At 50.9% G+C, this 27,125-nt stretch overlaps 3 protein-coding genes across 7 annotated transcripts in view; 2 read left to right on the top strand and 1 right to left on the bottom strand.

The window, feature by feature from the left end:
- The window catches only part of POLR2C (RNA polymerase II subunit C), a 241,815-nt gene extending 215,809 nt beyond the window's left edge, over positions 1-26,006 (top strand). Inside the window, exons 2-10 of one of the 3 annotated variants that reach the window (XM_063334011.1) lie at positions 18,104-18,202; positions 18,524-18,573; positions 18,813-18,881; positions 19,066-19,118; positions 19,245-19,373; positions 20,397-20,448; positions 20,951-21,119; positions 24,675-24,749; positions 25,483-26,006. In XM_063334011.1, coding sequence (XP_063190081.1) covers positions 18,117-18,202; positions 18,524-18,573; positions 18,813-18,881; positions 19,066-19,118; positions 19,245-19,373; positions 20,397-20,448; positions 20,951-21,119; positions 24,675-24,749; positions 25,483-25,627 — 828 coding nt within the window. In that variant the 5' untranslated portion in view covers positions 18,104-18,116 and the 3' untranslated portion in view covers positions 25,628-26,006. Of the gene's footprint in view, positions 1-18,047; positions 18,203-18,523; positions 18,574-18,812; positions 18,882-19,065; positions 19,119-19,244; positions 19,374-20,396; positions 20,449-20,950; positions 21,120-24,674; positions 24,750-25,482 lie in introns of those variants that run through there. The other 2 variants (XM_063334010.1, XM_063334012.1) reach the window with 2 other exon arrangements.
- CIAPIN1 (cytokine induced apoptosis inhibitor 1) lies at positions 1,473-18,280 on the bottom strand. 2 transcript variants are annotated; one of them, XM_063334009.1, is made up of 9 exons: positions 18,277-18,280; positions 7,044-7,221; positions 6,576-6,728; positions 5,111-5,187; positions 4,667-4,835; positions 4,393-4,466; positions 3,947-4,062; positions 3,333-3,402; positions 1,473-2,751 (listed from the first exon to the last, which is right to left on the bottom strand). In XM_063334009.1, exons 2-9 carry the CDS (start codon positions 7,198-7,200, stop codon positions 2,641-2,643), a joined length of 927 nt encoding a protein of 308 aa, XP_063190079.1. In that variant the 5' UTR covers positions 7,201-7,221; positions 18,277-18,280; the 3' UTR covers positions 1,473-2,640. The 2 variants fall into 2 exon arrangements, with proteins under 2 accessions (XP_063190079.1, XP_063190078.1); XM_063334008.1 differs by lacking the exon at positions 18,277-18,280 and adding an exon at positions 9,130-9,302 and having other exon boundaries at positions 7,044-7,219.
- On the top strand, positions 9,142-17,957 carry COQ9 (coenzyme Q9). 2 transcript variants are annotated; one of them, XM_063334006.1, is made up of 9 exons: positions 9,142-9,290; positions 10,299-10,467; positions 11,080-11,215; positions 11,571-11,713; positions 11,988-12,072; positions 13,252-13,356; positions 15,318-15,473; positions 16,345-16,398; positions 17,842-17,957. In XM_063334006.1, the coding sequence occupies exons 1-9, from the start codon at positions 9,221-9,223 to the stop codon at positions 17,875-17,877; spliced, it is 954 nt and encodes a 317-aa protein (XP_063190076.1). In that variant the 5' UTR covers positions 9,142-9,220; the 3' UTR covers positions 17,878-17,957. The 2 variants fall into 2 exon arrangements, with proteins under 2 accessions (XP_063190076.1, XP_063190077.1); XM_063334007.1 differs by lacking the exon at positions 17,842-17,957 and adding an exon at positions 16,716-17,104.
- Positions 26,007-27,125: the final 1,119 nt, after the last annotated feature.

Below are 27,125 nucleotides of genomic sequence, written 5' to 3'. Positions count from 1 at the left end.
GTGGAGCTGGCTCAACAACACATCAGGGACCTGAACCACGTTTGCTGAGTTCAGTTAATCCTCCTTCGGTTTGTCCTTTTAGCCCCCTTCCCACCATCCCAGCTGCAAGGGAGGGAGATGCCAAGCTCTTCTCCCTGGGATCCAGTGATAGGACACATGGGAATGGTTCAGAGCTGCACCAGGAGAGGTTCAGACCGGACATCAGGAAGCATTTCTTTACCGAAAGGGTGGTCAAACACTGGAACAGGCTTCCGGAAGAGGTCAATACCCCAAGCCTGTCAGTGTTGAAAAGGCATCTGGACAATGCCCTTAATAACACACTTTATCTTGGTCAGCCCTGAAGCTGTCAGGCAGTTGGACCAGGTGATCATTGTAGGTCCCTTCTAACTGAAATATCCTGTTCTACCCCAGGCACAGCCTCAGCCTGCTCACCCCCTTAGGGACAAGTGCCACCTCCCAGGCGCAGGGCGGGTGGCCAGGGGTGGGAGGAGGAGGGGCGGGCAGGCAGGGCAGGCTGGAGGTTGTAGCAGACAAGGGAAGGGGGCTTAAGGGACAAATACTCCTCAAACCCAGCCTGACAGGAGCATATCCCCACCCAGCTGATGCTCCACTGCCAAAGTGTCACCCTTTGAGGGCCTCTTCCACAGCAAGAGTAACAAAACTTAAAGTGAACAAGATTATACAACCTTAACCATCATTAACTGAACTCAGCAGTATCTCAAAGGGCTTCCAGCCTGTTTAAATTCCAGATGAGTGAATCACTGTAAAACAAAAGCTTCTGCTGCTACCTCCTCCCTCTCTTGTCTTATTTACTCCTGAAAGGAAAGCAGAGATCAGGTTAACGGCTGCCTTTATCACATGGAGACATACAGAGATCTGATCTTCCACCGCAAGTGAGGCTAAAAACGGGCAGTAAAACCCCCAAAGAGGCTTTTACCCATTTCCTTACATCACAACCAGGAGCGCTAACAGGTTTGTTGAACAGGAGGTTTATCTCAAGATTTGCATCTCCTTGGGAGTTCTTCTCACTGACAAGGGAAGCAGGAAGGGGTCTGGGAACGCCAGGCTCTTGCTGGAGGGCAGCTGTCCCTCTACATACAAGGTCTTGGAGGTCTCGGTTGCCCCCAGTCCCTCATATTCCCCTCTGGCTCTCAGGTAACACTGCAGTGCCTGCCCCTGGATCCACACAGGATGTTTTGCACACCTGGGCGACTCCCTCCTTTCTGTCCCTGCAGGCCGCCTTCTCCACATTCAACCAGGAGGAAAACTCCTTTCTGAAATCTAGACCAAATAAGTTAATCTAGGCAGCTTGATTCTGTTCTTTCCAGTGGGCATCACGTATTCAAGCCATGTTTTCAGTGGAACAATTTATGGAGAACTCCAAGATGCAACCCAACATTTAAACACTTCAAGAAATCACCGAGACGCTGAGTAAAAGGAGAGACGCACTTAGAATGTCACTAATACCAGCCTTAAAACAAACACATTACTATTGGTCACTTTTATTTCAAGAACAGAACAGCCTCTTATGCCAGCTCCCTCTGCAAGTTCAGTGCGTAATTCCGGTAGCACGAGCAGTCACATCCTGTAGAACAAGAGCTCCAAACAAAGCAGTCCCCGCCGAGACGCCGGCTTTGGGTTTTCCTCCTCTCCCTCCCTGGGTGAGAAGCAAGCCTGGCACAGAACGTGAACACGTCCCTCATCCTGCATCTGCGCAGACGCCCCACCAGCACCAATTACACAAATAAATAAAGAGTAGTCAGTATCTTGGGGAGCGGGAGCAGACAGTGACCACAGATCATCTAGAAATTAAGTTATTGCTATGTTCTTACTGGACACTGCAGGTAACTCACTTGGTAACCACCAAGAGGGGTGGGAGTCTCAGATTGCCCTTGCGTTATCAGCTCACGTTGGACAGAAAGGTGTGGGAGGACAAGACAGACATTGTTTAATCTGCTCCCTGCCTTAAGGCCAGGAGTTTTCCCAGCGGGACTGAATCATTGTCATTTTGATGGAAAGAGGTGGGGGCAGGGTATATCACGGGCTGGCTCCCAAAACACTTGGAAATTCATCACGCCTGCCAGACTTCACCAATGAGTAGGCTGCTAAGCGTACAGACTGCTAAGTGTATTCGCTGCTCCTGAGCCACCTTCACGTGGTAAGGAATGGCAGCTTCAAATTTCAGAGAGAGCAGGAGCCCAGTGTCACCCTGAAAGCTCAGCCGGAGCTGCTGATTCATCAGGGAAAATCAGGGCAAATTGGAGCTGTTCTACACGGGCATGGGGAAGCACTCGTCCTGCCACAAGCACATGAGGTCAACCTGACGCTTGATTCTACTTCCCTCTGCTGGTGGGACATGCTGTGATGGCCAGCGTCCCAGTAGCAAGTCAAGCCAGCTAAGACAAGGAGTAACGTGAAGTCTAATGCATACAAGACCACTTGTCACCAAAGATTATCAGGGAGCCCAAGGTTGATTACAAGCAGTGAGCTCACAGCAGTCTCAGTGCCCACAATGTCCCTCCCCACAAGGAGTATTGGCCGGAGAGCATGAGTTTGGGAGGATGAGGAGGACTGCAGGAAGAACCTCAGACTGATGGAAAAGCAGAGAGGTCCTTCACAGGACATCCAGAGGCATCTTCGTTAGGCATCATGCAGCTGGTCCTCTTTCAGGAGAATCTTCTCCCCAGGCTTGAAGGCGGGCATCCCCAGGTAAGGGCAGCTGGCACAGCGGAACGCATCCCCCAAGTAGCACTGGCAAGAGGAAGAAAAGCACCTTCTGTAATCAGGGGCAACTTTCAGTTCTCTCCCCCCGTGATACGGTTTTTCCAGCTTAAGACGTGACATGCTCCTCAGCATGTATCAGCACAGAAACAGCTTCCCTTCTACCCCATCTCAACATACATGTGGTTAGTGCGGTTAGCAGAGCTGTGCAGGCCACTGTGCTCACATGGAAGAAGCGAGTTTCTCCCCAGCTGGAGCGCCTGGGCACGGCTGCAAGCTGGGCTTGAGGAGCCCCCTAACCACCACAAGGTCCCCTTGTGCTCCCGTAAGGTGATCTTCCCAGAGCAGATCACCAGTCAGTGTGTGAGCAGGGAGGCAAAGGTTTGCTGTTCACTCTGACTCCTACAAGGGCAGCACTTGCACTGGAACAGACAGCACGCACTAGTACAGAACGTGTGGGCACAGGGCAACAGGCTGAAGCTCTGCAGAAGCTGCACAAGCAGTGTTCGGAAGCAGTAAGCCGGCTTAAGGAGCAGTCACTAAAGAACACAGTTCTTAGACACAAATAACGTACTGCAAACCACAGTACAGAAACAAAAAAGACTATTTACATTTCCACAGGCAGATTTGGGCTGCGAGCTCTTCTTCTCCTGTTCCAGCTCTTCAGCCAGGCCACATGTGCTGTAGAAAAATAAAAAAGTCACCTGCATCTTGCATCTTTCTGCTTAAAGGTTATGAGTCACCAACACTTGTTCCAGCCCTACTCACACACAACAGCCCTCACTCTGTCACACAACCCAGCTGACTCTGGGACTCTCACACTCTTCACTTTGCTCTTCAACACCGTGGTTGGTATAACAAGTGCTGAAACACTCCTCAAGTTTAAACTGAGTGGGAAATGACTCTACAGCACTTGTCGTGTGTGCTAGTTCTCCTTGAAATCTGAGAAACCAGGGGTTTAGCCAAGGCTGCATAAACCGTTTCTCCACCTTCAAGACTGTTGATTGTACCAGTGTGGTAATTTGTAGCAGTTTTGCTGTGGCTAGTCAATTCTCATTGTACTTGGATTTACATTCAAATAGTTAAGATAAGAAAGGACACCAACCAAGAGAATTACGCTCTGAAGAACAGCAAAAGGTCTACAATCTTTTTTAAAATCCATACAACTCTAAGGGTTTAATGTTACACTTAAAAGGTTCGCCGATATGCTAATCCCAGCACTGACCAGTTCTTGCAGGCTTTCTTTTTGCCCATTTCTTTGCAGGACGGAGCTCTGAGGGATGACGGATCTGGCTTTTTCAAATCCTCCGAATCCAACAGCTCATCAGAGTCCAAAAGATCCTGAAAACATACCATGGAAAATAACAGGCAGGAAACTGATTTGTCAGTAGGGAATGACATTGCTCTGTTATGTTTGAAGAAATGGTGCTATCTGTAGCACCAGCATGAAAGTGCTGCAGCTGTGCCCTCTTATCCCTGTCTCCTCTCCACCCTCACCACACCTCTGGACGCTCAAGACCTCACATAGTAGACAAGATATTTTGCCCTGGGGATGCTTTTCTACCTCTTAAGTTGTAAAGCTTCCCAAGAGGTATGACTGAAACTATTTAGAGAAGGAAAAAGAGGAGAGTGAAGGAAAAACAGCAAAGCCTCACAAACGAGACCAGATACCATCTCTTCATCGTTCATGTCATTGGCAGAGAGCGTCCACAGCTTGGCAGTGGCTGGGTCCACAGAGGGTTTTCCTGGAGCCAAAACAAAGGAAGAAATAGTAGGTACTCCAGCCTTTACGCCATCTACTCCCAACAGAGTTCAAACAACTTTGGGAAGTCCCACTTCACGGGTTTTTCCTATAGGACTCCTTATGCCGGAGCTGTCTCCCTATTCGGATGCCAGTCACCCGAGGGGCAGGCACTCCAGACATTTAGCACACACTACTCCTTACCTGAAGGACCAGGTTGCTTGGCAAAGGAAAGTTTGAGCTGACTTGAGGACCCCACTTCAAAATTGGGCTTCTTGCCTTCTATCTGGACAATGAGAAGGTCATTGCCTTGGTAACCCAAATGTTCTCGGACCGACTGGGCCTCCTCTGGGGTCAACGCTTCCTTTTGCAGCTGCAATGTAAGATTTTAGGTTAATCTCGTGCAAAACCCCTTATTTCAGCACCCGGTCCAACATTCCAGTGAACACAGACAACTGATATTTTCAATCCTAAAGAAAAACACTACCTTTGCAGAAACTAAAGTTTGTGTCAGGCAGTGTCTGCGCACCTTTACAGTAAACCAGGGTAGCTAAACACCTTGTCACTCAGCAAGTCCCCGGGAATCACCCTCAGCATTTCAAAGTAACTGTACGAGGGGGTTTCTGGAAGCAGTTAGTACATACGTACCTCCTTCACTTCCACCAACCCAGAGAGAGTCAGAGCTGTGGGGAGTTTGGCTGCTGTCTTGATTCTGCTGTTGTTTCCTGGAAGACATGAAAGCAGGAAGTAGGAGGAGGGAAGAACAAGAAGAAAGGTTATGGAGAAACCTGGAAGAGTAAGAGCTTTAGAAGGAAGTACTCAAGACAAACCTCTGCTTTAAAATGGAGCCCTTTCCAGTTGACAGCAGGAACAAACAAGAAAGAGGGTAAGCGGCTTGCTTATGAAAATAACAGCCTGGGGTCACAAAGCTGTTCCAGCTCCAGATCTGTTCTGTATATGCCAAAACCTTCCTTAATCCAATTTACACCCACCAAAAAAAGGAAACAAAAACCCACCCCAAAACCCAAACGACAACATACCCCAAAATATTTTCACATACTACAGTGAACAACTCATCATGAAGTTTTCAAAATATGGTCTCCTAAATGAACATTACCTTCAGAAACACAACATTCAAGAGCCTTGTTCTCATAGGCAAAAGCTATTAAAATCACTGTAAATCAAAACCTCATCACAGGCGGCTTCTCTTGGGCACAGGATTGTGCCGAACAGAATCCATTCACCCTCTCCCACCAGGCCCACTTCCAGTTTATTCCAAGTCCACCAAATGCCAGCCTGTCAGATGTGACTTTGGAAAAAAGAAACCTCATCTACTCCAGACTTTGCATGTTCTTTGTTCTGTCCCAGGAATCTTCCCCCCTGTCCCTAAGGTACCCCTTGCACCTCGGAGCCACTGCCAGCTTCAAAGCGTTGGCAAATGTTCCCAAGCTGAGGAAGGTGTTTCTGCTGCCACTTACACCACCATTTTCAGCACTGTAGATCGTGCCAACAGAAACACCGTCAGCATAGGTGCTTCTGTTCTTATCAGGTGGCATATTATTTCCCACTTCCAGGCTGAAGCAGCTCCCTACGCCAGCAAGGTTTGAACACAGGTCAAGTATAAGACAGAGAAGTAACCTTGTGTTCACCACCTTGCGTGCTCCTCCAGCTGTCCCATGGCAGGTGCTCTGGCTTTACTCCTAAAGCTCAGTCCAAACACTTCTACCTTTTCTGTTTAACTATCTCTCACCTGGCTTCTGAGACAGTGTCTCTATCGGCATTTGTCACCTGTTTTTAAAATAACTTCAGAAGCACACCATCTGCAACTATTTAACATTACACACCCTAGGAGAAGACCAGCGTCCACTGAGCTTTTCAATGTAGTTTAGGAACAAGCCTATCCAGCACTTTTTATAGAAGGAGAGTGACTGCAAACATCTCTGACGGCTACCAGTCGAAACACGGGATAAAAGCCTTGCTATTCAGGTTAGTATGTCAGTAGAATGAAAAATCTCTGAACATCAGTCAGGGTTCCTGTCCTTTCCATTTCAGCCTAATCCTCACAAGAATTGGTGTGTTGCCATGAAAGCAAGGCCGATGTGTATTCTCTCACCTGACTCTGTCACCACTGGTTCTTTCAGGAGGACACGGCCCCCCGGCTTAAGTATCCGAGCTATTTCTGCCAGTACCTCCGCACTGTGCTGCGCAGTACTGCCTGGTACCACACCAGAGAGAATTACATCGAAACTGGACTCCCTGTGAGCGGCTGAAAAGAAAAACAGAGGAAGATGGTACAACTTCAGACATACACGCACAGAGCTTTGCCTAATACATCTGTCCCACCTCCCTCATCTCTCATGCTTGCGTATGACAGCAATAACTGATTAAAGACACCAGGCACAGGAAGCACAACCAGGGTATATCACTTTATTTGCCTTACTGCCAGCGGTTAAGAGTTAGCAGTAGGTGCTATTGTTGTTACGAATGCTGACTAACAAACCAGGGAAGATGTCAGGTCACACAACAGAAGCATCCTCTCCCTCTAAACAATGAAACAGTGAAAAATTAAGCTCATTCTTACACTGACACAGTTGGTTAACATTTTCCACAGAGACACGATTATCAGCTCCCACCAGCGCCTGAATTTTATCCACCAAATCCTTCAGGGCTTCAACTGGCGAGGAGCTGTCCCAGATGATGGCCACACGCTGGCCTGGTGTGACTCCGTACTCCCCCATTTCTGCAGCAGCCGCAAACCTGACAGTGACAGAGAGAGGAAGGGTAAGTGCCAAGCACTGCACAGACCCCTGTGGACTGTTACTTAATCACAGAGCAGTGACTTGTTTTAATAAATGTGGATTATTTTCTGGAGACAGGTAGCACAGAGCTCCCACAAGCTGAGCGTTAACGTGACATTAAGAAATAGCTACACTTAAAGGCATAATTCAGTTTCTCTCCAGTTCAGAGACTAGTTTTGCAGGTAGACTGCAAGTCATGCTAAAAAAAAACAACACAATAAAAAACAACCAAAACCCAAACCAATAAAAACTTACCTGCTTTCCTTAAAGATTGTGAATAGAAACATAAACAAGATTTCTGAATTTCCAGACTCATGACAACTATTTGACATTAAACACTGCCTTGTTTCTCCTACTCAGGACATGACCTAGCAGAGTTTGCTTCCACAATACATGCGAAGAAAACAAATTAATTTTTGGGCATTCCCAGCATTCCAGATTGAGGCTCTCTCAACTCTTATCATTGTTGGTGCTGGGTGAGCAATTACACGGAGGGAGGAGGGGAACAGAAAGTGCAGTGAAGTGACAATTTTGAGAAACCTCTCTGCACTAATATTTATAAAAGACTGCATTCCTGACAGAGTCCGAAGAAAATCTGCCCTACAGAAGGGCCACAGTATACTCAACTGCCTGCAGTCAGGCGTGCAGCCTATTTTGATCCCCAGTTCCTATGGCTCTAAGTGCCATGAACACCTCTCTCCTGGAAACTGCAAACAAGTTCACAACGGGATAACCCTGCACCTTGTCTGAGCTACTCTGGTAGGAATTAGCACTAACGCAGCCCACGCTGACAAGGAGCCGAAGATCTTGGATGTATTCTACAGTTATAGCATCTCACAGTTGGCCTTGCATGCATATGCAACACAAGCTAAGCAATTACGACAGACAGTAACGCTAGCAAACACACATATTAATCTCATTTAAAAGCCACCTTTCCCAGGCTGAAAACTGCAAAAGATATACATAAGGTGTATAAGCTACATAAATCCAAAGTCACACCTTCCTCTCAGAACACCAGGCTGCAACCTTTCAAGATGAGTCAGAGCCCAAACTACATCAACAGCAACAACTAGCCCGCATCAGTCCCTTGAAATGCAACGTAAAGAAAGTAGGAAGCTATCTCAAAGTCACCTCAAAGACGTGACATTACATCTGCCTTCAGTCAAAGTAAAGGCCAGGAGTTACCATCAAAGCATGCACAGTCATATTCTTGATGAGATGACAGCGGGGGGGGGGGGGGGGGAAGATATTTTTCTCCCACTGTATTTTCCAGTAGAAGGTGAAATTTGCACTCTCCTCTATCCCACTGAGGAGGATTCCCGATGGCCGGGATCAGGCCCAAGGGCTGGATCAGGGCAGATGCTGGGCTGGGCATAGGGAGGGGGCCTTATCTTAATTTCACACACGTTTAACAGTCCTTGAACAGAACTGCTCAAAACAGGGCAAGAAAGGAGCTTTAAACACAATATTGAAGGCTGCCAGCTTCATTATTTAAAAAATCTACCTCATATAGCACGTCAAAACTGGAAATTAAAGCTTTCTGGGCATACCTTGCGATGCACAGCAGGCAGCTTTCCAGCGGCCCAGGACGTGATCCCAGGCTGCAGCCAACGACTACGTTGGCCCGACAGCAGATGAATATTTTAAATACATACAGAAAGGGTAGAATAAACCTCTTTAATCACCAAGCCGGGAACGGTTTACAGGGACGAGGAAGATACGTGAAGGAATTTCACACAGGAACCCCAACCCCAACCCCAACCCCAACCCCAACCCCAACCCCTCCGCCTCAGACGAGGCCCCGGGAGAGCCTTTTTAAGGGGGAAAAAAGGGGGAATACGGGCCAATGCGCTCCCCAGCCGCCCTCACCTCAAGCCGCCTCTCCTCGCCTCTCCCCAGCTCGCCCCGTCTCGCACTGACGCCGTCAGCGCCGCGTCATCGCGCTCTGCCCGCTTCCAAGATGGCGGCGGCGGCGGCGGCAGCGGGCGGCCTCCGGCGGGCGGGCTGGCGGCTGTGGCGGGGACGAGCGGGTGAGGGGAGCGGCGGCGGCGGCGGCGGCGGCGTAGCCGGGACGTGGAGGGAACGCGGCGGTTGTCCGTAGCGTGCGGGACGGGGCCGGGTGGGGCGGGGCCGGGCGGGGCGGGGGAAGGTGAGGTGAAGGGCAGAAGCGGAGCGCCGCTAGTGGGCGACACGGGGTTGCAGGCCTCGACTCGACTTCACGGCCTTGGGTCTGGGAGGTGGGCCGTGAAGCCGGGCCTTGGCCTGCCTGGGGGTGCAGCCTGGCCCGTGAAGCGGCTCTCTGGGGGGGTGGGTGGTGGGGTGAAGGGGGCTGTGCAGGCCCTGGTGTGAGGAGAGCCCTTCAGCGGGCCTGGCGCCCCACCAGCCCCTCACACCTCCCTGCTCCACACGAGGGAAGCGGAGGGGTGGTTGGGTTTGGTGGTGGTGGTGGTTTGTTTTGTGTTTTTTTTTTTTTTTTTTAAAGCGTGAGCCATGCAACCCCAGCTTATTAAAAAAAGAAAACCCCAAGCCTCACTGCCGTTCAATGAAAAATTCTCACAGAGTAGCTGTAACTGAAAGCTGTGTTGGCTTTGAGTTGCCTGAGGAACACACATCGTGATCAGCGTGTTGTATCTGTTAAGATTGATGGCTCTCCAGGCTGTTCCTTGCCTCTTGCCCTGAGCTCAGGGGTCAGCGCCTTCCTCTAACTCCTCTCCATCAGGGAGCGAGAAGGAGAGAGGGTGTGCTGCAGGGGAGTCAGTGTATGTTTGTGTGCCTGGTTTACAGTCTGAGATTGGGAAACTATTTGCAATACGTTCCATCTGCACCGTTCTCTTCCCTACAAAACATTTTCACGTTACTTTCATCAAGTCAATGTGAGCTCAGCTGAGAGGGGTGCCTCTCAGGAGTGTAAAAAAAGACTGCCTCTAGAAATTTGTGTTCTTTCCAGCTCTGCTTACTGCAACTTTCTTCTTCACCCTAATTTTCTGTACTTCCTCTTGTTGGAAGGAGACATCTGACTCTCTTGGTTTCCCTTTTAGTGGTCAGGTGCCAACTCTCCCCACCTCACCGTGCTCTCCAGGCCTCGGCCGTGCTGAGGAGAGTCTCTGATGAGCAGAAGGAGCCATTGGCATCTTCCTCTCAGCAGCAGTTTGATTCGCATCCAACCAATCACCAGCCTGAACAGGAACCTCAGGGCCCTCGCCCCAGGTAACTCACTAGCTATTTCTAGTGCTGTCCTGCCGACAGTGGGATCAGAAGGCTTTGCTTTCCTGAAACTTGCATCTGAAACTCAGAGACAACGAGATCCAGAGTTAATGAAGCTTCAGACTGCAGCAGCTGGAGGGCTGGTTTGCTGTGACGGTGCAAATTCCACTGTCTGCCGTGGAGACAGGATGGGACTTGCTTTCAAGAGGGAACCTCTCTGGTCCGCAAAGCACAAGTCTTCGCTTCTGGATTTTTGTGTAAATCTACACAAAACACGGACAATATGTTGTTCACGTGCCCATAACTATAAAGCCCCCATTGGGAATGCTTATACTTTAGGGTTTTCTTAAAGGAAGGGGAATCTGAGGCCAGTTGGTCTCCAGGTAGGCTCCTAGATTGAGCCCTCTCTTATTTTTCTCTTCTTCTCTCATGGCAAAGGTTTGTTAAGAATAATTTTTCTGGAAAGGGAAGGATTTTACAGGAGGAGGTGAGATTTGTGCTAAGCGGATCTCAAAGGGTGCCTGCACATAGTGATGGCAGTGAGTGAGTGGCAGAGTCCAGGTTGCTGATGTTTGATGGTGACGTTCCCCTCACTGTAACAATACCTTCTCATAGTTACACTGGCCAGGGCGGCCAGGAGTCTGAGGACTATGAGAGCGAGGAGCAGCTGCAGCATCGAATCCTCACAGCAGCGCTGGAGTTTGTGCCTGAACATGGCTGGACTGCAGAAGCCATTGCAGAGGGAGCCAAGGTATGTGGGGAGAGAAGCAAAGAACCAGTTGAAAACTGGATGGAGCTGAAGTCCAAAGACAGCCGGGCCTGCATGCTTCCCCCACATACTCTTGGGCGATGCACCCTAGTCGGCAAATGGTACTGGGCAGGAACGCATCCCAGCATTATCTGAGAGGGATAAGTCTGTCAGAGTTTAACTAAGGCACGATGTAGTGATCCTAAAGAGAGGAAAACACGTAGAGGAAGAGGTTTTTAATGCAGTGTTGCTTTGTTTAAATTCATATAACTTTGCAAAATAAATACAATGTATTTCCCAGCTGGATTCTGCTTAGCAGTGTATGACCCAGTCTGTGCTTCTCCCTTCTTCCCTGCAGACCCTGGGTCTCTCTGCTGCTGCTGCAGGGATGTTTCACAGTGACGGCAGCGAACTGATCCTGCACTTTGTGTCTCAGTGCAACACCAAGCTGTCTGAGGTGCTGGAGCAGGAACAAAAACTAGTGCAGCTGGGCGAAGCAGAGTGAGTATTGGGTATGAAAAAACATCTTCCTTGGCAGACTTTGGGGACTGGATAGGCAGAGAGGCCACCTGGGACACGGATACTTTAAGTTGAAAACAATGTAATTTAGCCAAACAGAACCACCTTCCCAGATATGGGGTTGGACCAGAGTCATGAAGGATACATAATACTTTGCCTGTCTGTTGCTGAGGCAGGCAAGAGATCGATCTTTCAAGTTCAGAATTGAGTTTAACTTGGATGTTTTTCATATTTGTATTTTGTTTTTCTCACCCAGGAAGAAGCCTACAGATCAATTCCTGAGAGATGCTGTGCAAGCCAGACTGAGGATGCTGATTCCGTATATTGAGAAATGGCCTCAGGTATAAAATGAATATCAAGATGGTCTATTTTTTTGTGTGTATTTTGAACACTCTGTGGTTTTCAGCGTAGTCTCTCCACCAGAATAGTTCAAGGCTGTAAATGAAACCCTCCCTGGTTTCAAATGATTCATACCCTTCGAAAGTAGAACACCCTTGGAAAGAGGCAGTTAAAGGTTTCCTTAGAACAACTATTTCTTGCAGTTCCGGAAAGGCAGACCTCCATCATTCACTCCACCTATCTGGGATCCCTAGGGAGTAACCTGTGTCTCTGCTTAGCCCTATGTGCAGTGTCACTGCAAGTCAGGCTCCTTGCTGCATTGTTCTGGTTGCACCGGTATCATCTGATGCCTGGAAATACAGAACTGCTGCTTTGTTGCAAGAAGCTGCCTGCCTAGTGTGCAAATGACAAACCCTTGGCAACCTGAGGGTAGATCTGTGAACTGAGAGAGCTCCGTGCTTCCAAATTCAGATTGAAGTCTCAAGCCTTTCTTCCCAGGGTGGGAAAGGAATCGAATAGTGGCCTCAGTAATAAGCAAGGAGTTCCCAACCTTGGGCTGCAAAGATTGCTGCAATCTGTTGTCCAGAATCGCTGCTGGCCTCTGGGCAGCTGAATCCAGCGCTTCTTGCAGAGAGAGAAGACAGGATTCATGTTTTTGTTCCAGATTAGCATAACTTGTCTTGTGAAGAACGTGGGTGGTTTGTGACTGTCCTGGCGTTGTGTTACTATGTTCAAAGGCTGCAGGATCCCAGTAGGGCCATTATGGCTGGCTGTTCTTGGTAGCTGCTTTAAGTTCAAAGTCAAATTCAGAGAAAGGAGAGACTTGACTCCCTGCCCGTAGGGGCACAGCACAAGTGTGAGTCAGCTCAGCCTGTGCTGTGTTTCCATGCCTGGAGAGGCAGCTCAAGAGAGACAAAAGAGTGGTGTTTGAGCTGAGCGGGGAGCTTTGGGCTCCAGTAAGTGCTGAGGCTTGAGCTCAGCTGTCACACTATACGTTCCCCGCAAATACAGCCTGTTTGAAAGACCAGTGCTAGCTAAAAGAGCTGGGAGGTCCGGTCACTGGGAGTTGGAGGCAAGTCAACAGCAACAGGGAAAAGATAACAGAGCAGAGCATTGTTGGTCTGCTTTAATGCTATGTCCTCTCTTTGACTCTCCCACTTCTTTGTGTATTTCCTTTGCAGGCTCTGAGCATCCTGCTGCTCCCGCATAACATCCCTTCCAGCCTCAACCTCCTCACCAGCATGATCGATGATATATGGCACTATGCTGGAGACCAGTCCACAGACGTAAGTCTTTGCGCTTTGCAGACCGGCTGGTTCTACCCGTCGGCACTTCAGCAAAATGATGGGTTGAAGTAGGCGTAGGGCCACGTCTCTCTTGAAACAATCAATTTGTTGAATGAGGAAGATGTTTTCAGAAGCACTCAAGGGTCCTTATAAGCTATAGTCTAATTTCCAGAGAGGCTTAGGAGCCATGGGAACTAAATGCAAATTTGTGCCAATGTGATTAGTGCAAATTAAAAGGACCTGCTTTCGTAGAGTCTTTTAAGTGTTCTTTTTTATTTTGAAGACACGCACAAAATTGTTGAGATTTTGAGACTAAGAAGTTGGTCCAGTATTCAGTAAGTGAGCAGCGTGTCTCTGTTGAAGCAGCTGTCTCTTCCACCAGCAGTAGCATTTACAGATTTGACTTGAAAACCTTTAAAGAACCTACCTAAAAATACCAGTAGTTTATTAAAGCTTTCATCTTTCTGGCAGGAAATAAAAGAAAATTATAACCTTAATTAAAGCAATTAATACATTACTTTAATTCATATAGATGTAGGGAGAGATGGGAAAAGCTAAATGAACCATTTTAACAAACTGCTTTAATAAGCTTCTTTTATCTAAGTGTAAAAGAGAAGTTACTGCAGTGAAAAATAAATAAGATGACAGAAAAATTAAAGGAATAAACCAGAAGAGAACTGAAAGACTGTGATTGCATTAGGAACTGCAAGTCAAATCAACACATCAGAGTCAGTGTCTGCACTGAGCTGTTCCTAAAGTCTCTTCCGACGCAGGGATTAGGAGAGGTTCTAAAGTTTGTCTTTTGTTTGCACCTTCTGACCGGTTACAAGAGTTTTCTTGTGAAGCTGTGATGCCGAGCCTGCTCCCCCTTTCCCAGTAAAGGGGTTTAACATTACTGGCAGTGCAGCCCTCTTCACAACACCAGGAGCTCGGCAGGGTATGCCCATGCCTCAGAGACCCCTTCAGGTGCTTTTTTCGGAGCAGGAGGAGAATCAATACAAAGAGTTTGGTCTCAGGCACATGAAGGATCCAGCTGCAGGTGGCAGCATCCCTTATGTTACTCCCTTCCTCAAAGTGGTGCAGACAGTAGAGCTTTCCAGCCGACGGTTGTTTTTAAAATAAAGACTAGTGTTTTTATTTCTCTGTTGCTTTGTAGTGGTGAATGGAACAACCATTCCATTTTTTCTAGTCTTTTTTCTAGGTAATAGCAGCAAGTGAAATTGAAGACCTGTTTTTAAAAATGTTTGTATATTTTGTCTGCCAGTGGTGCAAGTGCAACTGGAAAAACTGAACTGTTTGAGTTATTTGTGCATCTTTGCATTGTGTAACCTATTTTTGAAATGGATCCTACAGCATTGCTGCCAGCAGCATACTGATGCATTTAGTGATTCAGCGGGCAGTACTGGTATTTCAGTGATAGGATTTGGGAAAGGTGTATCTCTTTGTGCTGTCTTCCACTGTTCTGTCCTCTGTTCGTTCCCTTTCTTCACACTTGTATCTGGTGCAAACCACAGCTTATGTTCAGTACTAAATATAGCCATTTCTCATCTAATCAGATGTAGAATCAGAGCTTTGCATTGCCTGCTAGCAGTCTGTAAAGCAAAGATGAACTCTTGCACTGTGCACTCAGTCTAGCTGGGCAAGGGAGAATTCCTTGCCGTCTGCTGCAGGTGCCTGTTTGCAGCCAGAAGCAGGCGGTGGGGATTTTGTTCAGCAGTTTTAGACACTGTGCTTGTGACCTCTGTCTGGTGCCACGGGAGCAGCTGTGCTGTCAGATGTCGGTGTTGGCTGGTGGCCCACTGCATCACAGAGACGAGTTACGCAGTTTAAGCAGGGAAGGAGTGTGCCGTCGGTATGCTATTTTCCTTTGCTGTTCTTCAGTCTGCTTTCGTGAGCTGCATTCCTGATCTGCATTCACGTCATACCTTTCTCTCTCTCTCTCTAATTTCATGCCCTTGCAGTTTAACTGGTACACTCGTCGGGCTGTGCTCACTGGCATCTACAACACCACCGAGCTGGTGATGATGCAGGATTCATCCCCTGACTTCGAGGACACTTGGCGCTTCCTGGAAAACAGAGTAGCTGATGCCATGAACATGGGCAATACAGCTAATCAGGTAACGCTACAGGCAAGGTATACATAGAATCACAGTATGGTTTGCGTTGGAAGGGACCTTAAAGCCCACCCAGTGCCACCCCCTGCCCTGGGCAGGGACACCTCCCACCAGACCAGGTTGCTCCAAGCCCCGTCCAGCCTGGCCTTGAACCCTTCCAGGGATGGGGCAGCCACAGCTTCTCTGGGCAACCTGGGCCAGGGGCTCACCACCCTCAGAGTAAAAAATTTCTTCCTGAGATCTAATCTAAATCTCCCCTCTTCCAGTTTAAAACTGTTCCCCCTCATCCTGTCACTCGACTCCCTGATCCAGAGTCCCTCCCCAGCTTTTGTGGAGCCCCTTTAGGGACTGGAAGGGCTCCCTGGAGTCTTTTCTTCTCCAGGCTGAATACTCCCAACTCTCTCAGCCTGTCCTCACAGCAGAGGGGCTCCAGCCCTCGGATCATCTTTGTGGCCTCCTCTGGACCCGCTCCAACAGGTCCATGTCCTTCATGCAGCGTCGTCCTCCTCTCCAAATATATATGCTGACAGAGCTGGCTTTTTGATCATGCAGAGCACACGTCTGTTGAGAGACCACTTTGTACTGGCAGATGAATGCATAAATGCTGTCGGTTCAACATCAATAAATGCTTACATATTTTCTAGTAAGATTACATGTAGGCACTCTTTTTGTCAGACTGGCCTGATGGTTGGGAGATGTATATTCCCAGGAAATCTCTTTCATGTTTCTTATTTCTGGCTGTCATTTGTCTGCAGCGCTTGGCCTCTGTCAGCACCTTTCTGTAGCAAATACGTGTCTGTTGTGCATTACATCTCTGTGTTTGGGTGGCCACCAGTGTAACTGCAGAAGGTCATGTTCTGCTTGTGTCTCCTAGGTACAGTCAACGGGAGAAGCAGTTGTCCAGGGCCTGATGGGAGCTGCAGTTACGGTAAGTAATGCTAAAACCAGCAGGGCTGTAAGGGCAGAACTGTTTCTGTTCCCTTCCGTGCTGAATGTCAGCATGCTTTTCCTCCCAAATCTAGAGGACAGCATGAAAAAGAATTGTCTTTCATAACTTCACTACATGCAAGGATGATTTTCTGGGTAGTTTGGGGTTATCTCACTGTTTTGTGGTGAAAAGGCTTGTAATAGAGTGTAAAAAATAACGTCTGAAGCTGCAGGGTGAACTTTAGGGATGAGAGACTGGCAATCAGAATAAATACAAGTGTTCTCCATCGCTCATCATGAGATCTCTTCCACTGCCAGTCCCTGCACTGGAAATCTTGACGGAAGGCCTGTGGACATGTGGGAAGTGGCACTTGTCCCTGAGTCACAGCGGGGTGACTTCCTCAGGCTGTTTCAGTTGACTGCAGTGTGCTTCCAAGAATTCACTCACTTCTTGGTGGCATCCTGGACTGCTTTGTGTCCGCGCACGGGGAGCTGCACATCCTCTGGGATAGGAAACAGTCCTTTGTGTACCCAGGAATTCAAGGGCATCAGGGCCTCCCTGTGATTCTATTTTTGTACAACTCCTGTTGCACTTATCAGCGAAGTGATTTCCTTGTTGTCAGAAATACATTTTCTGTGTGCTTACCAGTACAAGACAAACAGGCTGGAACATAAATTAGAAATCCATTTTTACTGTATGAAGCAGTTCTCAAGAATTTCTCTCACCTCCTTCCCCCTGCAGTTACGGTGGAATCATTTCAGAGCTTTAGCATTTCTCAGCCCCTCTCCGCTTTCACACCCGTGTATGCAGATAGGATCCCCCACCGGAGAAATCCCCCACCAGAGAAATCCCCCTGCTCTTTGTGCTTCATACCTCAACACAGCTGCGTCCCTGGGTCCGAGATGTGTCCTCTCAGTGCATGTTTAGCCTGTCTGTGCAGATAAACTGGAGGAACTAGACTGCTTCGGAAGGGGGGTGGGTTGCAGCCAGACGTTTTGGGGGCAAAATCATCCCAGTACATTAACTATTGGGGGCAACCAGTCCGGAGGGCGCAGCGGCTGTGCAGGGGTGCTGAGCTCTGCAGGTCTCTGCAAAACGGATGAGCAAGCCGAATGCCTCCAAGGCTTAAATTCACCGTCGGGGGCTGTGGGGCTACAGAAATATACCCAAGCCGAGCACAGCTGCCCTTGAGAGCAGGTTGTGGTCGGGGGGATGCCCGCGGCTGGGTCGAGGGCGATCCTCCTCCAGCCCTTTGGCCCTCGCCCCCGGTCCCTGACCCCCCCAGGTGCACCGGCCTCCCCCCGACCCTCGCTCCTGGAGCAGGACGTGCTGCCCAGCAGAGCTGAGACCCCCCCAGGGCTAGGCGAAGGCTTCAGTGCCTCGTGGAGCACGGCCTCCCCCCGGGACACCGGTACTTAATCCCCCTTCTCCTCCCCCCGGTAGATCAAGAACCTGGCGGGGCTGAACCAGCGCCGGTGAGGAGGGACCCGACGGCGCGGGAGCCCGAACCGGCGGCCCCCGACCCTTCCCCGACGCCAATAAAACCGCACCGCAGCCTGGCACGGACTCTTCTTGCGGCGCAGTGGGGGGAGCGGGGCGGGGCGGGACGGACCGGAGCGGGCGGGGCCTCCGGTGGGCGGCGGCGGCCGCCAGGGGGAGCCAGGGGCGGGCGGCGGCGGCGGCGGCGACGACTGGGAGCGGGGCGGCGCGGGGCGGCCATGCCGTACGCCAACCAGCCTACCGTGCGCATCACCGAGCTGACGGACGAGAACGTCAAGTTCATCATCGAGAACACGGACCTGGCGTGAGCGGGGGCGGCGGCGCGGCGCGGCGGGCGGGCGGGCCCCGGGATGGAGCAGGCCGCGGTAGGCCGCCCCACAGGCCGCCCCACAGGGCCGCCCCACAGGGCCGCCCCACAGGCCCTGCCCGCCCCACAGGCGGTGCAGTCGGCCGGGGGAGGCGGGAAGCGGGGATCCCCCGCCTCGGGTCGCGACCTCCTGCCGCCGGCCCCCGTCAGGGCCTCCGAAGCACGGGCCGGGCCTCGGCCCCGGACAGTGTCTCTGCGGGTAGGCCGGGGCGGCGCGAGGGTCCCTCACGCCTCACCGCGGGTGTTTCTCTCCCTCAGGGTGGCAAATTCCATTCGTAGAGTGTTCATCGCAGAAGTGCCCATCATAGGTACCGTACTGCCTTTCACTTGCCTGTGGTCACGGTCCCCGGTCCCCGCTACCCTCATCGGTGCCCCTCCATTTTCCCCCCATCGCCTCACCTCACCCCTCTTTAGCCTTTATTATGTATTCCCAGATGTTGTCTCAGCTTCACTGTGGTCTCCATAATGTTTTCTGTGCCCTCACGAGCTGCTCAGCTTTTCCCCACAGAAATATTTCTCAGCTTGTGACTTTCTCCTCTCTCTGCAGCCATAGACTGGGTCCAGATAGACGCCAACTCCTCCGTGCTCCATGACGAATTCATTGCACACAGGCTGGGTGAGTGCCGGGCATGGGGAGGAAGATGGAGACGTGCAGCGAGGCAGAGGTTGTGGGCGAAATCAGTCTGGAGACACTGAAACACCTTTGTCAGGAGGCTGCTGCTCCTCCATCTGTCTTGGTAGGAGGGTCAGTGCTCCCATGGTCTTACTCAGACATTCCCCCGATTTCCTTCTTCCCACAGGTCTCATCCCGCTCACCAGCGATGACATTGTGGATAAGATGCAGTATTCCAGAGTGAGTCAAGCAAAATATTGTAGGTGCTTATTTTGATGGTGGTGGGTGTCTGATCTGATGGGAAGTGCCACTGATTTCTTGCTGGGAGAAATTTGGCATAAAGGTCTTGACCCATGTCTGTCCCAGGACTGCACGTGTGATGAGTTCTGTCCAGAGTGCTCTGTGGAATTCACGCTTGACGTCCGGTGCAATGAAGACCAGACTCGTCACGTCACATCCCGTGATCTCATCTCTAACAACCCCCGGGTCATACCGGTCAGTGCGATCTCTCTGCTTTTCAGCGAGTCCCCTCTCTGCGCTCCTGTTCAAATCACATGGGATGTGGACAAAACAAGGCCTTCGAGCACTTAGTCCCACTAAAGTCCCACTTAAAATATAGTGGGAGAGCAAAGCAGGAGTACCTGCAGAAACAGCAGCGTGTGCCAGTGCCTGCCTCTTATTCACCTTGTTTTCCTTCAGTTGCTGTCTGATGGCGTGTCAAAGCAGTATGGCCTTGTTAAAGCCTCATCCTGCACCCCTCATCTCAAACACTTGGGAGGCTTTAGTATTGTCCCTCCGTCTTGCCTCAAAGACTTGGAACACGTGTGCTTGTGTTCTGCTGCCTTCTCCCCGCTTGCTGCTGGGGCTCAGGCAAGGTCAGCCTCTTCAAAGGCTTGGCAGCAACCCAGAGGCCTCTGGTTTTCTGGTTCTTGGCACTCAGCATGGCAAGGTGTGAGGATCCCGGACCAGGACACGGCTGCCAAACGGCTCTTGCTCGCTTGCCTTGGGTAGGGTTAGTGGAGCCAAAGCAGAACAGATGCAAAGGGAGTTAATGGAGAATGTTTTAAAATGCTATTGAGGCCACATCTGGATGTCACCATAACCTGGGGGCTGCTTCTGGTGACTGGTGACAGTGTCTGCCTGGTTAAAGCCTAGTTGTAGTCCTCTGTCTCTTACTTGCTTTGGCTGAGGTGCTGCGAGTGCTGTGTGTCACCTGCCAGCAGTAATGGGACTGACTCTGGGCTGTGTCACAGAACCATGCAGCGGCGCTGGGCTGGAGCACTCTCCATCTGGTGGGGGAGAGCAGGTCGTGAGGCAAGCGGGCTGGTGGAGTGGGATATCAAATACCTAGCCACAGCTGCCTGGATTGTCCCGATTTCCATTAAATAGGGTGGGCTGGATTTGTTGCCGTAAGTCACTCTGGAGTGGCTCTCTGCAGTCTCTAGTTTTTGTAGGCAACTGATACTTCATGTGGGAAAAAAAGCTGATCTGGCCGTTAATTCGCTTGTTCTTCTGCAGGTAACATCTCGGAGCAGAGACAACGACCCTAATGACTATGTGGAGCAGGATGGTAAGCAGCGTTTCACTGGCACTAAGAGCCGGAGGAGGAAATAAATTTTTCTCTCAGGCTGTTTTAACTCATTCTTCTTTTACTATCTGTGTAACCATAAGGCAGCTGTAAAGCTGGCAGTTGGGAGATGCTGCATCAGTGGGGTTAGCATTTTGTCTTAATACCACTTAAAGGTTATCCCCAGAACTAAAGTCCTGTGTCAGAGGGTGCTTCTCTTTCCTTTTGAGAGCTTAGAGACAGCAAAGATGCAAAATGCTGTGCTGTCCACCATTGCCTGGGGGCCTGAGCTGTGCCTCTGGGCATATGTGCACCTCCTTTTTACTTAGCATGGTGTTTCCCAGCTACTCTGGGGACACCGATGAGCCCTTTAATAATCCAAGCAAGCCCTGGTTTCTGGAGACATCTTCCTGGGCAGTAAAAATTCCTGCCTTTGGCCTCGTGTGATCCTGCACGCCCATTTCTCCTCCGCAGCCTTCTCAAACGGGCGTGTGCTTTTCCGCAGACATCCTCATTGTGAAGCTGCGGAAGGGCCAGGAGCTGAGACTGCGAGCCTATGCCAAGAAGGGCTTTGGCAAGGAGCACGCCAAGTGGAACCCCACAGCAGGTGTAGCTTTTGAGTACGACCCGGACAATGCGCTGAGGCACACTGTGTACCCCAAACCAGAGGAGTGGTAAGTCCTAATGTCTGTCTGGAGGCACTGGAACAGATTTTCCAGCAGGCAGCTACGTTTCGGCCCTGGGGATAATTTGGGTCGGTGAGTGATCATGAGCATGCCTGTGACTTCCCCTTGCACAGACTCTGCTCCTGCATTAGGGCACCAAGGCCAGTCCCTTGGTTGCAGCTGTGTGTGAGGTGAACTGGTTTGTGGCTGCCTCTTGTCTTCTCCTCACGTACTGTCACTGCTGTTTTACCTCGCACGCTTTCATGTTCTTTCCCACCATTCGTTCCTGGTTTTTTCTTCCCTGCACAAGTGGTGTGTAGGTCAGGGTAAGGTCTGAGGAAGGAGTAGATGCACGCGAGGGGGAAGCGGTGACTGAGAGCAAAGAGCGTAAGTTTAGGTTGCAAGGCTGATTTTGAAGCCCTGTTAGTTTGAGGGAGCCCAGTGTGTGGCTCTCATTTCACCCATACATCTCACTCCTGGAGCGTGAGCTTTGGCAGCAGGTTTTTCCTCTCTGGACCTTTCCTGTGCTCTGACATACCATTCTGCACCAGTAGTATGCTGTGTCTCATCTAAAAGTGACATGATTTTGCTTTTGGAAAGCTGCTGCCCTGCTTTGGCCAGGGCGAGGACTTTACTTAGCACGCTTTTCCATGAGCGGACACCTGAACTACTCCTTGCTCTGCATCCCAGTGACCACCTAGCAGACATACTGCCATCGAGCATGCTGGAGCCAGCAGCACAGCGAGGAACCAGGTGCTTTAGTCAAGGCAGGCTGAGAGCAGGGACTAGAGGGGGCGGTGGATATGCCGCTGTATCAGCAGGGCAGCAGCCAGAGCTGCGCTCAGAGTTGGTAAGATCTCAGTACAGGAGCAGGATTTGGTGCAGGGACCACAGAAGTCAGGGTTGAGCAAGAGGGAACAGAAGCCTGAGCAGAGCTACAGCTGGAGAGGAGGCCGAGTGGCAGAAGGGGCTCAGCGGGTTTTCCTCCTGCCGCCGCCAGGCCCCACGCTGCCAAATTTGACTCTGCAAATGGCAGCAAGCAGTAGCAGGCAGGTAGCGGGCTGTTGTACCTCCACACTGTCTGCTTTGACCCTGGGTGCTTGAACCCATCACAGAGCATGGCCTTATGCTGTGCCTTGCTAAGTTAGCTCTCAGTAAAGAAGCTTCCCGGAGGTGCAGTTAGCCTAGATTTCACACATCAGCTGGACTGCCAGGGGCCTTCTGCTCAGGAGCTGTCACAGGGATGCTGTGGAGCTAGGTTTGTACTCAGGAGACTTGAGAAGCTTTTTGTCGCCGAGGGTGGAGATGTAGGTGAATCCATAACATGTATGAAATAGGCTGGGATCTGCCTGCAGCCATCCCAGCCCTGTTTTACGAATGGAAGGAGTGAACCCTGCTTGGCTTTGATGGGCTCTGTAGGGTGCGTTCCTGGGTCCGGTTCAGTCAGTCTGGGTGAGAACGCAATGTGCCTGGTGTTCGGCTCCTTCAGCAGTTCGCCAGGGCGGTGCTCTGGGATCTCCAGTAGGAACCAGGCTGGCTGGTAGTGCCAGAAATCTGGAAATGGGCATTTTCCTTAGTGTTGATGATCTGTACACGTGGGCTGAAGCCGGACTTCGGGAACTGCCAGTTACAGCCCAAGCTGTTAGGGGGAAAGTCCGTGAGAGGCCGGTTGTGGTGAGGTGGTGCAGAGCCAAGGAGGATGCTGCTCAGCAGCTTTGTGGTCAGGAGCATGTCACAAGAGTTGATGTGCCGGCCCGTTCTTTGTCACTGGCAGTTCTGGGAGTGGAACTGGATAGTTTTGAAGTTTCTAAATGATTTGTGGCAGATAAATTGTCCCAAAGTTCATCTGATTGTCTGGGTGATAGATTTGGATTCTTAAGAAGGAAGAATGTCTCTGTAAAGCGGAATTTCAAATCAGGATTTGAAATCATTTTAGGCTTCATTTTGGTGCTGTAAAAATTCTCTCATTTAATTTCTGTAATGCTAGATAGTAAGTCTTTGACATTGATGAAGTGACAGACCTAGAATACTGCTTTGAGTTGGACCGACAGATGCCAGGCAGGATGAGGTATCATTGGGTTTGCCTTCTTTTTTGGTTGGGGAATGTCACAGTGTGAATTTTGGAGAGGCCGGGCTTTTGGAGATGTCGGGATCACAGAGAACAGCCCCAGCAGCGTGGCTGAGCACACGTACCTTGGCAATGAGGCACTTCCCTGGCTGGGTGGCCCAAGGCAGCTACTAATGGGGATTCTTTTGTTCGGTGGCAGAGTTGGCTGTGTCTTCAGGAACCTGGTGTGTTATACAAGCGTCTGGGTACCTGGAAACAGTTTTTGAGAAGTTCTTGACAAAACACATGTAAAAGTTGGAAAAAGTCCCAAAGAAAGATTGCCATTGGAGCTGCCTGTTTCCTAATGATCTGTCTGGATTTCCAAGTTCATTTGATTCCCTGTGAAGACAACGCAGAGACAAAGGCCTCTGCTATCCAAGGCTAGCTATTATTTTTGGTTTGGCTTGACATGCTGGTTGCTTTTTGAGGCTGTTGGCGGAGCACTGGCATGCAGCTGGACTCTCAAAGCAGCTGTCATGGTGGTGGAAACCAAAAAGCCCTGGTTTTGGTTGTGGGTGGTTTTGCAAGTAACGTGAAGACCCAGCTCCAGTAACGCTTTATCTCTCTCGCCGGTTTGGTACAGACAGAGGATCTGTTTGAGAAGTGCAGTTTTATTGAAGGCAGCTGATGATAGGGTGCTAAGACCAGCCTCTCTTGACATCGCTGGGGCAGAGGAAGGCCAGCAGGAGACCTTGGTGGGCACAGGATTTTCTGTGCTGGCTTATCAGACAGCTCAAGGCTTTGGGTTTTTTACATGGATTAAGTGCTTCCAAACAGTCTCTCTGGTATGATGCTTTATAAGCCAAGGGATGCAATGGGTCGAAAGATGCTGGCCTGGCTGATGCACGGGTATTGCAGTGATTTTGGTAGCAATGTGTGTAGAGGAGCGGAGGTGCCAGAGATCAGGATGGAGCTTGCTAATGCTGGTCTCTGCAGTACAGGAGATTTTTTCCTGCTGGGCACGAGCTGACTGGGCCTTCTCATCTCAGCTGTGCTGCACGGACTGAGTGCTGGAGTGCTCCAGTGTTTTCCTGGCCCAGTGAAAAGTAGAAAGAAAACATAACACAAGGTCCTTTGCTCCATAAACAGCATCCAGGCTCCATAAACACAGTCCCTTCGGCCATCAGCATCCCTTCGCTGATTGTGCCATATTGTGCCAGTGTAGGTGGATGGAGCCACAGTACCCGGCACCAGGCTTGCTGAGTTTGGGCAGGGTGGGGCTGATCCCCTTCCTCCAGCGCTGCTGGGTGACTGTGGCATTAATGAGGAGCTAGAAAGGGCAATGTGGGACTGAGCTTTTCCTCTGTGACAATATTTGATGACTGCTCCTTTGCCTGCTGGACATGAGCCCCAGTGCTCGCTCTCTGGGGCCAAACAGTGCCGCAGAGCGCCTGGGCTCCAAGGAGCCGGGCTGGAGCAGGACTTCTGTGCTAACCTTCCATGCTCTCTGATTCCAGGCCCAAGAGTGAGTACTCTGAGATTGATGAGGAGGATGCTCAGGCTCCCTATGACCCCAATGGGAAGCCAGAGAGGTAGGAAGCTGAATGCGTTGCCACAGCTGGAAAATGGGGTGTCGGAACCCCCCATGGCAGGGGGATTGGAACTACGTGATCTTTAAGGTCCCTTCCAACCTGAACCATTCTATTATTCTATGGTTCTGTGATCTGGGTGCATCTCTTTGGCTTTCATTAATACAAGAGTATCTACTCTGCACTGAAGTTTGCCAGTGCAGGGAGTTGGTGTTCCCCGAAAAGCAGGGCAGAAGTTGGCATTAACTGGTGATATGCCCAGGCCTGGCAGGTTTTCCCCTCTGGGAGATACTAGACGGCTCTCCTGAGTTGGTGTTATCAAGCAGGGCAGTGTAGCACGCGGTGAAGTGTGAGGCCTGCAGGGGAAAATGGCTTAGGATATTTATTCACCCATGTGGGTCTCTCATGCTCCGATTGCTGGTGCCCTCTCTCCCGGGTTATTTGCACTGCAGAAGTGCCTACGGCCAGTCTAACTCCTGGTACGGGGCTCTGTGCTGGCTCACACCTCGCAGTGCTGAACAGAGAAAAAGCTCGGAAGTGCTCTCGCAGCCTGCGGAGTCACGAGTGTTGGTGGGATGGTTGTAGAGGGGCAGTGCTCGCGGTTGCCCAGTTGGGAGGTGAGTGATGCCGGTGGCTGGGATTCCCTACACAGCTCCCTGCTCCCTGTGGGTGCTCCCTGGTTTTGCACCTCCTTGCAGGGCAGGTGGTGACTTACCCCGCTGACTTGTAACCTCAGGTTTTATTACAACGTGGAGTCCTGCGGTTCTCTGCGCCCAGAGACCATCGTTCTCTCTGCGCTGTCTGGCCTGAAGAAGAAACTGAGCGACCTCCAGACGCAGCTGAGCCACGAGATTCAGAGCGACGTTCTCACTATAAACTGAGGTGGTCCCTTGCGAGAGAGTGCTCAGGCGTGAGTGATGCAGAGGGTTCCTACCTCTCCCTGGCAGCACCCTGGGCCGAGACTTTTGCCTCCCCAACTCCCTCTGCCATTCCTGGCCCGGCTCTGCTGGTCAGTGACACCTCTTCCCTGGCTTCCCTTCCCAGGGAAAGCCATCGAGGTGTGTAGTGTAAAGCAGGAAGGGAATTGGTGAGCGGCTTTGCTGGGACAGGCTTTGTCTCTAAGCGATCCCAGAGTTTTAGGCCAGCGTTTTGGATCCTGGCCACGTGGCATTTGGGATTGGGAAGCGTGTACCTCAGTTACACAACCCTGCCTTATTTGCATGTCCGTTCCTTACTGCGCTGAATAAAGCCTTACCCCTCCGTGTTCTGTCATCCCTGAAAGCTCGTCCGGGGCTGCAGGAGGAGATGTCACATCATTTACTTCCCTCCAATAGACATTACCATAATGAGATAGGCTTTGGAGGGAGCATTGCGCTCTACTGCTGATTGCTGCTCTTGATGTTATCTCCTAAGGAGACCAGAACCCCCTCCAGCAGGTAGCCCATCATTTACCGATCCGACGCTATGTTTAAAGCAGCTGTTTGAGGCTGGGCTGGGAAGCGAGATGCTGCAGAAGGCAGTGCTGCAGGGGAGCCCAGATGGGCCGGGCAGGCTTAGCTGTATTTAAAGACTCCTTTGGAGCAGACTCTACCCATGCACTATATAATCTTTACGTTAAGAGCTGGGGCGTCGGGGGGAGTCTGTCATTAATAACCCCTGGCTGACAGCTTCCAGTGTGCCCGCAGCCCCAGGGTGGGTTGTGTGCTGGGCTGGAGCTGTGACCACTGTGGCAGCGGCTGAAGGGCTGCAGCAATTGCCCGGGTTCCCCTTCCCTTCCGCTCTGTCAGCGTCCAGCAGGACTTGGGATGAGCTTCTAGGTGACACTTTTCCTGGAGAGATCCGCCTCTTCCTTATCCCGGTGGCTGGGAGGAAGGAAAAGGTGTGTGTGCCACTCTGCTCGTTCCAGCGTGGATGTGGGGCATGGGAATGGCTCAGGGAGAGGGGACGGGTGCTCACTCTGAGCCGGAGAGAGCAGCCTGAGTGAGCGCTGCCTTCTGCGCCAGGGAAGAGCTGCTGCTGCTTCGGTGTCCTTGCCGTGACACGGCTCCCCAAGAGCTGTCCCCATCCCTGGAGGGAGCACTGCCCCGCCTGGTGTGGCTGTCACGCCTTGAGGCCAGCGCTCTGCCAGGCCGTCGAGGTGTGGAGAACCGAACTGGCACAATTCTGGAAGAGCTGGGAGATAGTGCGGTTTGAAACTCCTTCGCCCGGGGATTTGGAGCCACCGCTGCCCTGGCACGTCCCCAGAGCTGCAGGGTGACAGCGGGGTGCTGGCGTCCCATTTCACTTGGGCTCGTTTGATGGAGGGTGGCAACTTGCTCCACCCTTCTCCCCTCCCCAGTGGTTTTAGGGCTTCACTTGAAATGTCCTGTCCGTGGCTGG

This window comes from Chroicocephalus ridibundus, chromosome 4 (assembly GCF_963924245.1).
Source record: "Chroicocephalus ridibundus chromosome 4, bChrRid1.1, whole genome shotgun sequence".
NCBI lineage: Eukaryota > Metazoa > Chordata > Aves > Charadriiformes > Laridae > Chroicocephalus > Chroicocephalus ridibundus.
Note: the sequence above shows the minus strand (reverse complement) of the source record. Positions and strands in the feature narration are given on the sequence as shown.

What these genes read in the sequence shown, in the direction of transcription:
- CIAPIN1 (XM_063334009.1), bottom strand. Translation starts at nt 7,200, where the DNA reads ATGGGGGAGTACGGAGTCACACCAGGCCAGCGTGTGGCCATCATCTGG. An exon ending in GGTTGGTGGAAGTGAAGGAG is followed by an intron (nt 4,836 to 5,110) that starts GTACGTATGTAC and finishes CTTACATTGCAG; the next exon opens with CTGCAAAAGGAAGCGTTGAC. An exon ending in CCAAATCTGCCTGTGGAAAT is followed by an intron (nt 2,752 to 3,332) that starts GTAAATAGTCTT and finishes TCCTCTTGCCAG; the next exon opens with TGCTACTTGGGGGATGCGTT.
- COQ9 (XM_063334006.1), top strand. Translation starts at nt 9,221, where the DNA reads ATGGCGGCGGCGGCGGCGGCAGCGGGCGGCCTCCGGCGGGCGGGCTGG. An exon ending in GCTGTGGCGGGGACGAGCGG is followed by an intron (nt 9,291 to 10,298) that starts GTGAGGGGAGCG and finishes TTTCCCTTTTAG; the next exon opens with TGGTCAGGTGCCAACTCTCC. An exon ending in GTGCAGCTGGGCGAAGCAGA is followed by an intron (nt 11,714 to 11,987) that starts GTGAGTATTGGG and finishes TTTCTCACCCAG; the next exon opens with GAAGAAGCCTACAGATCAAT.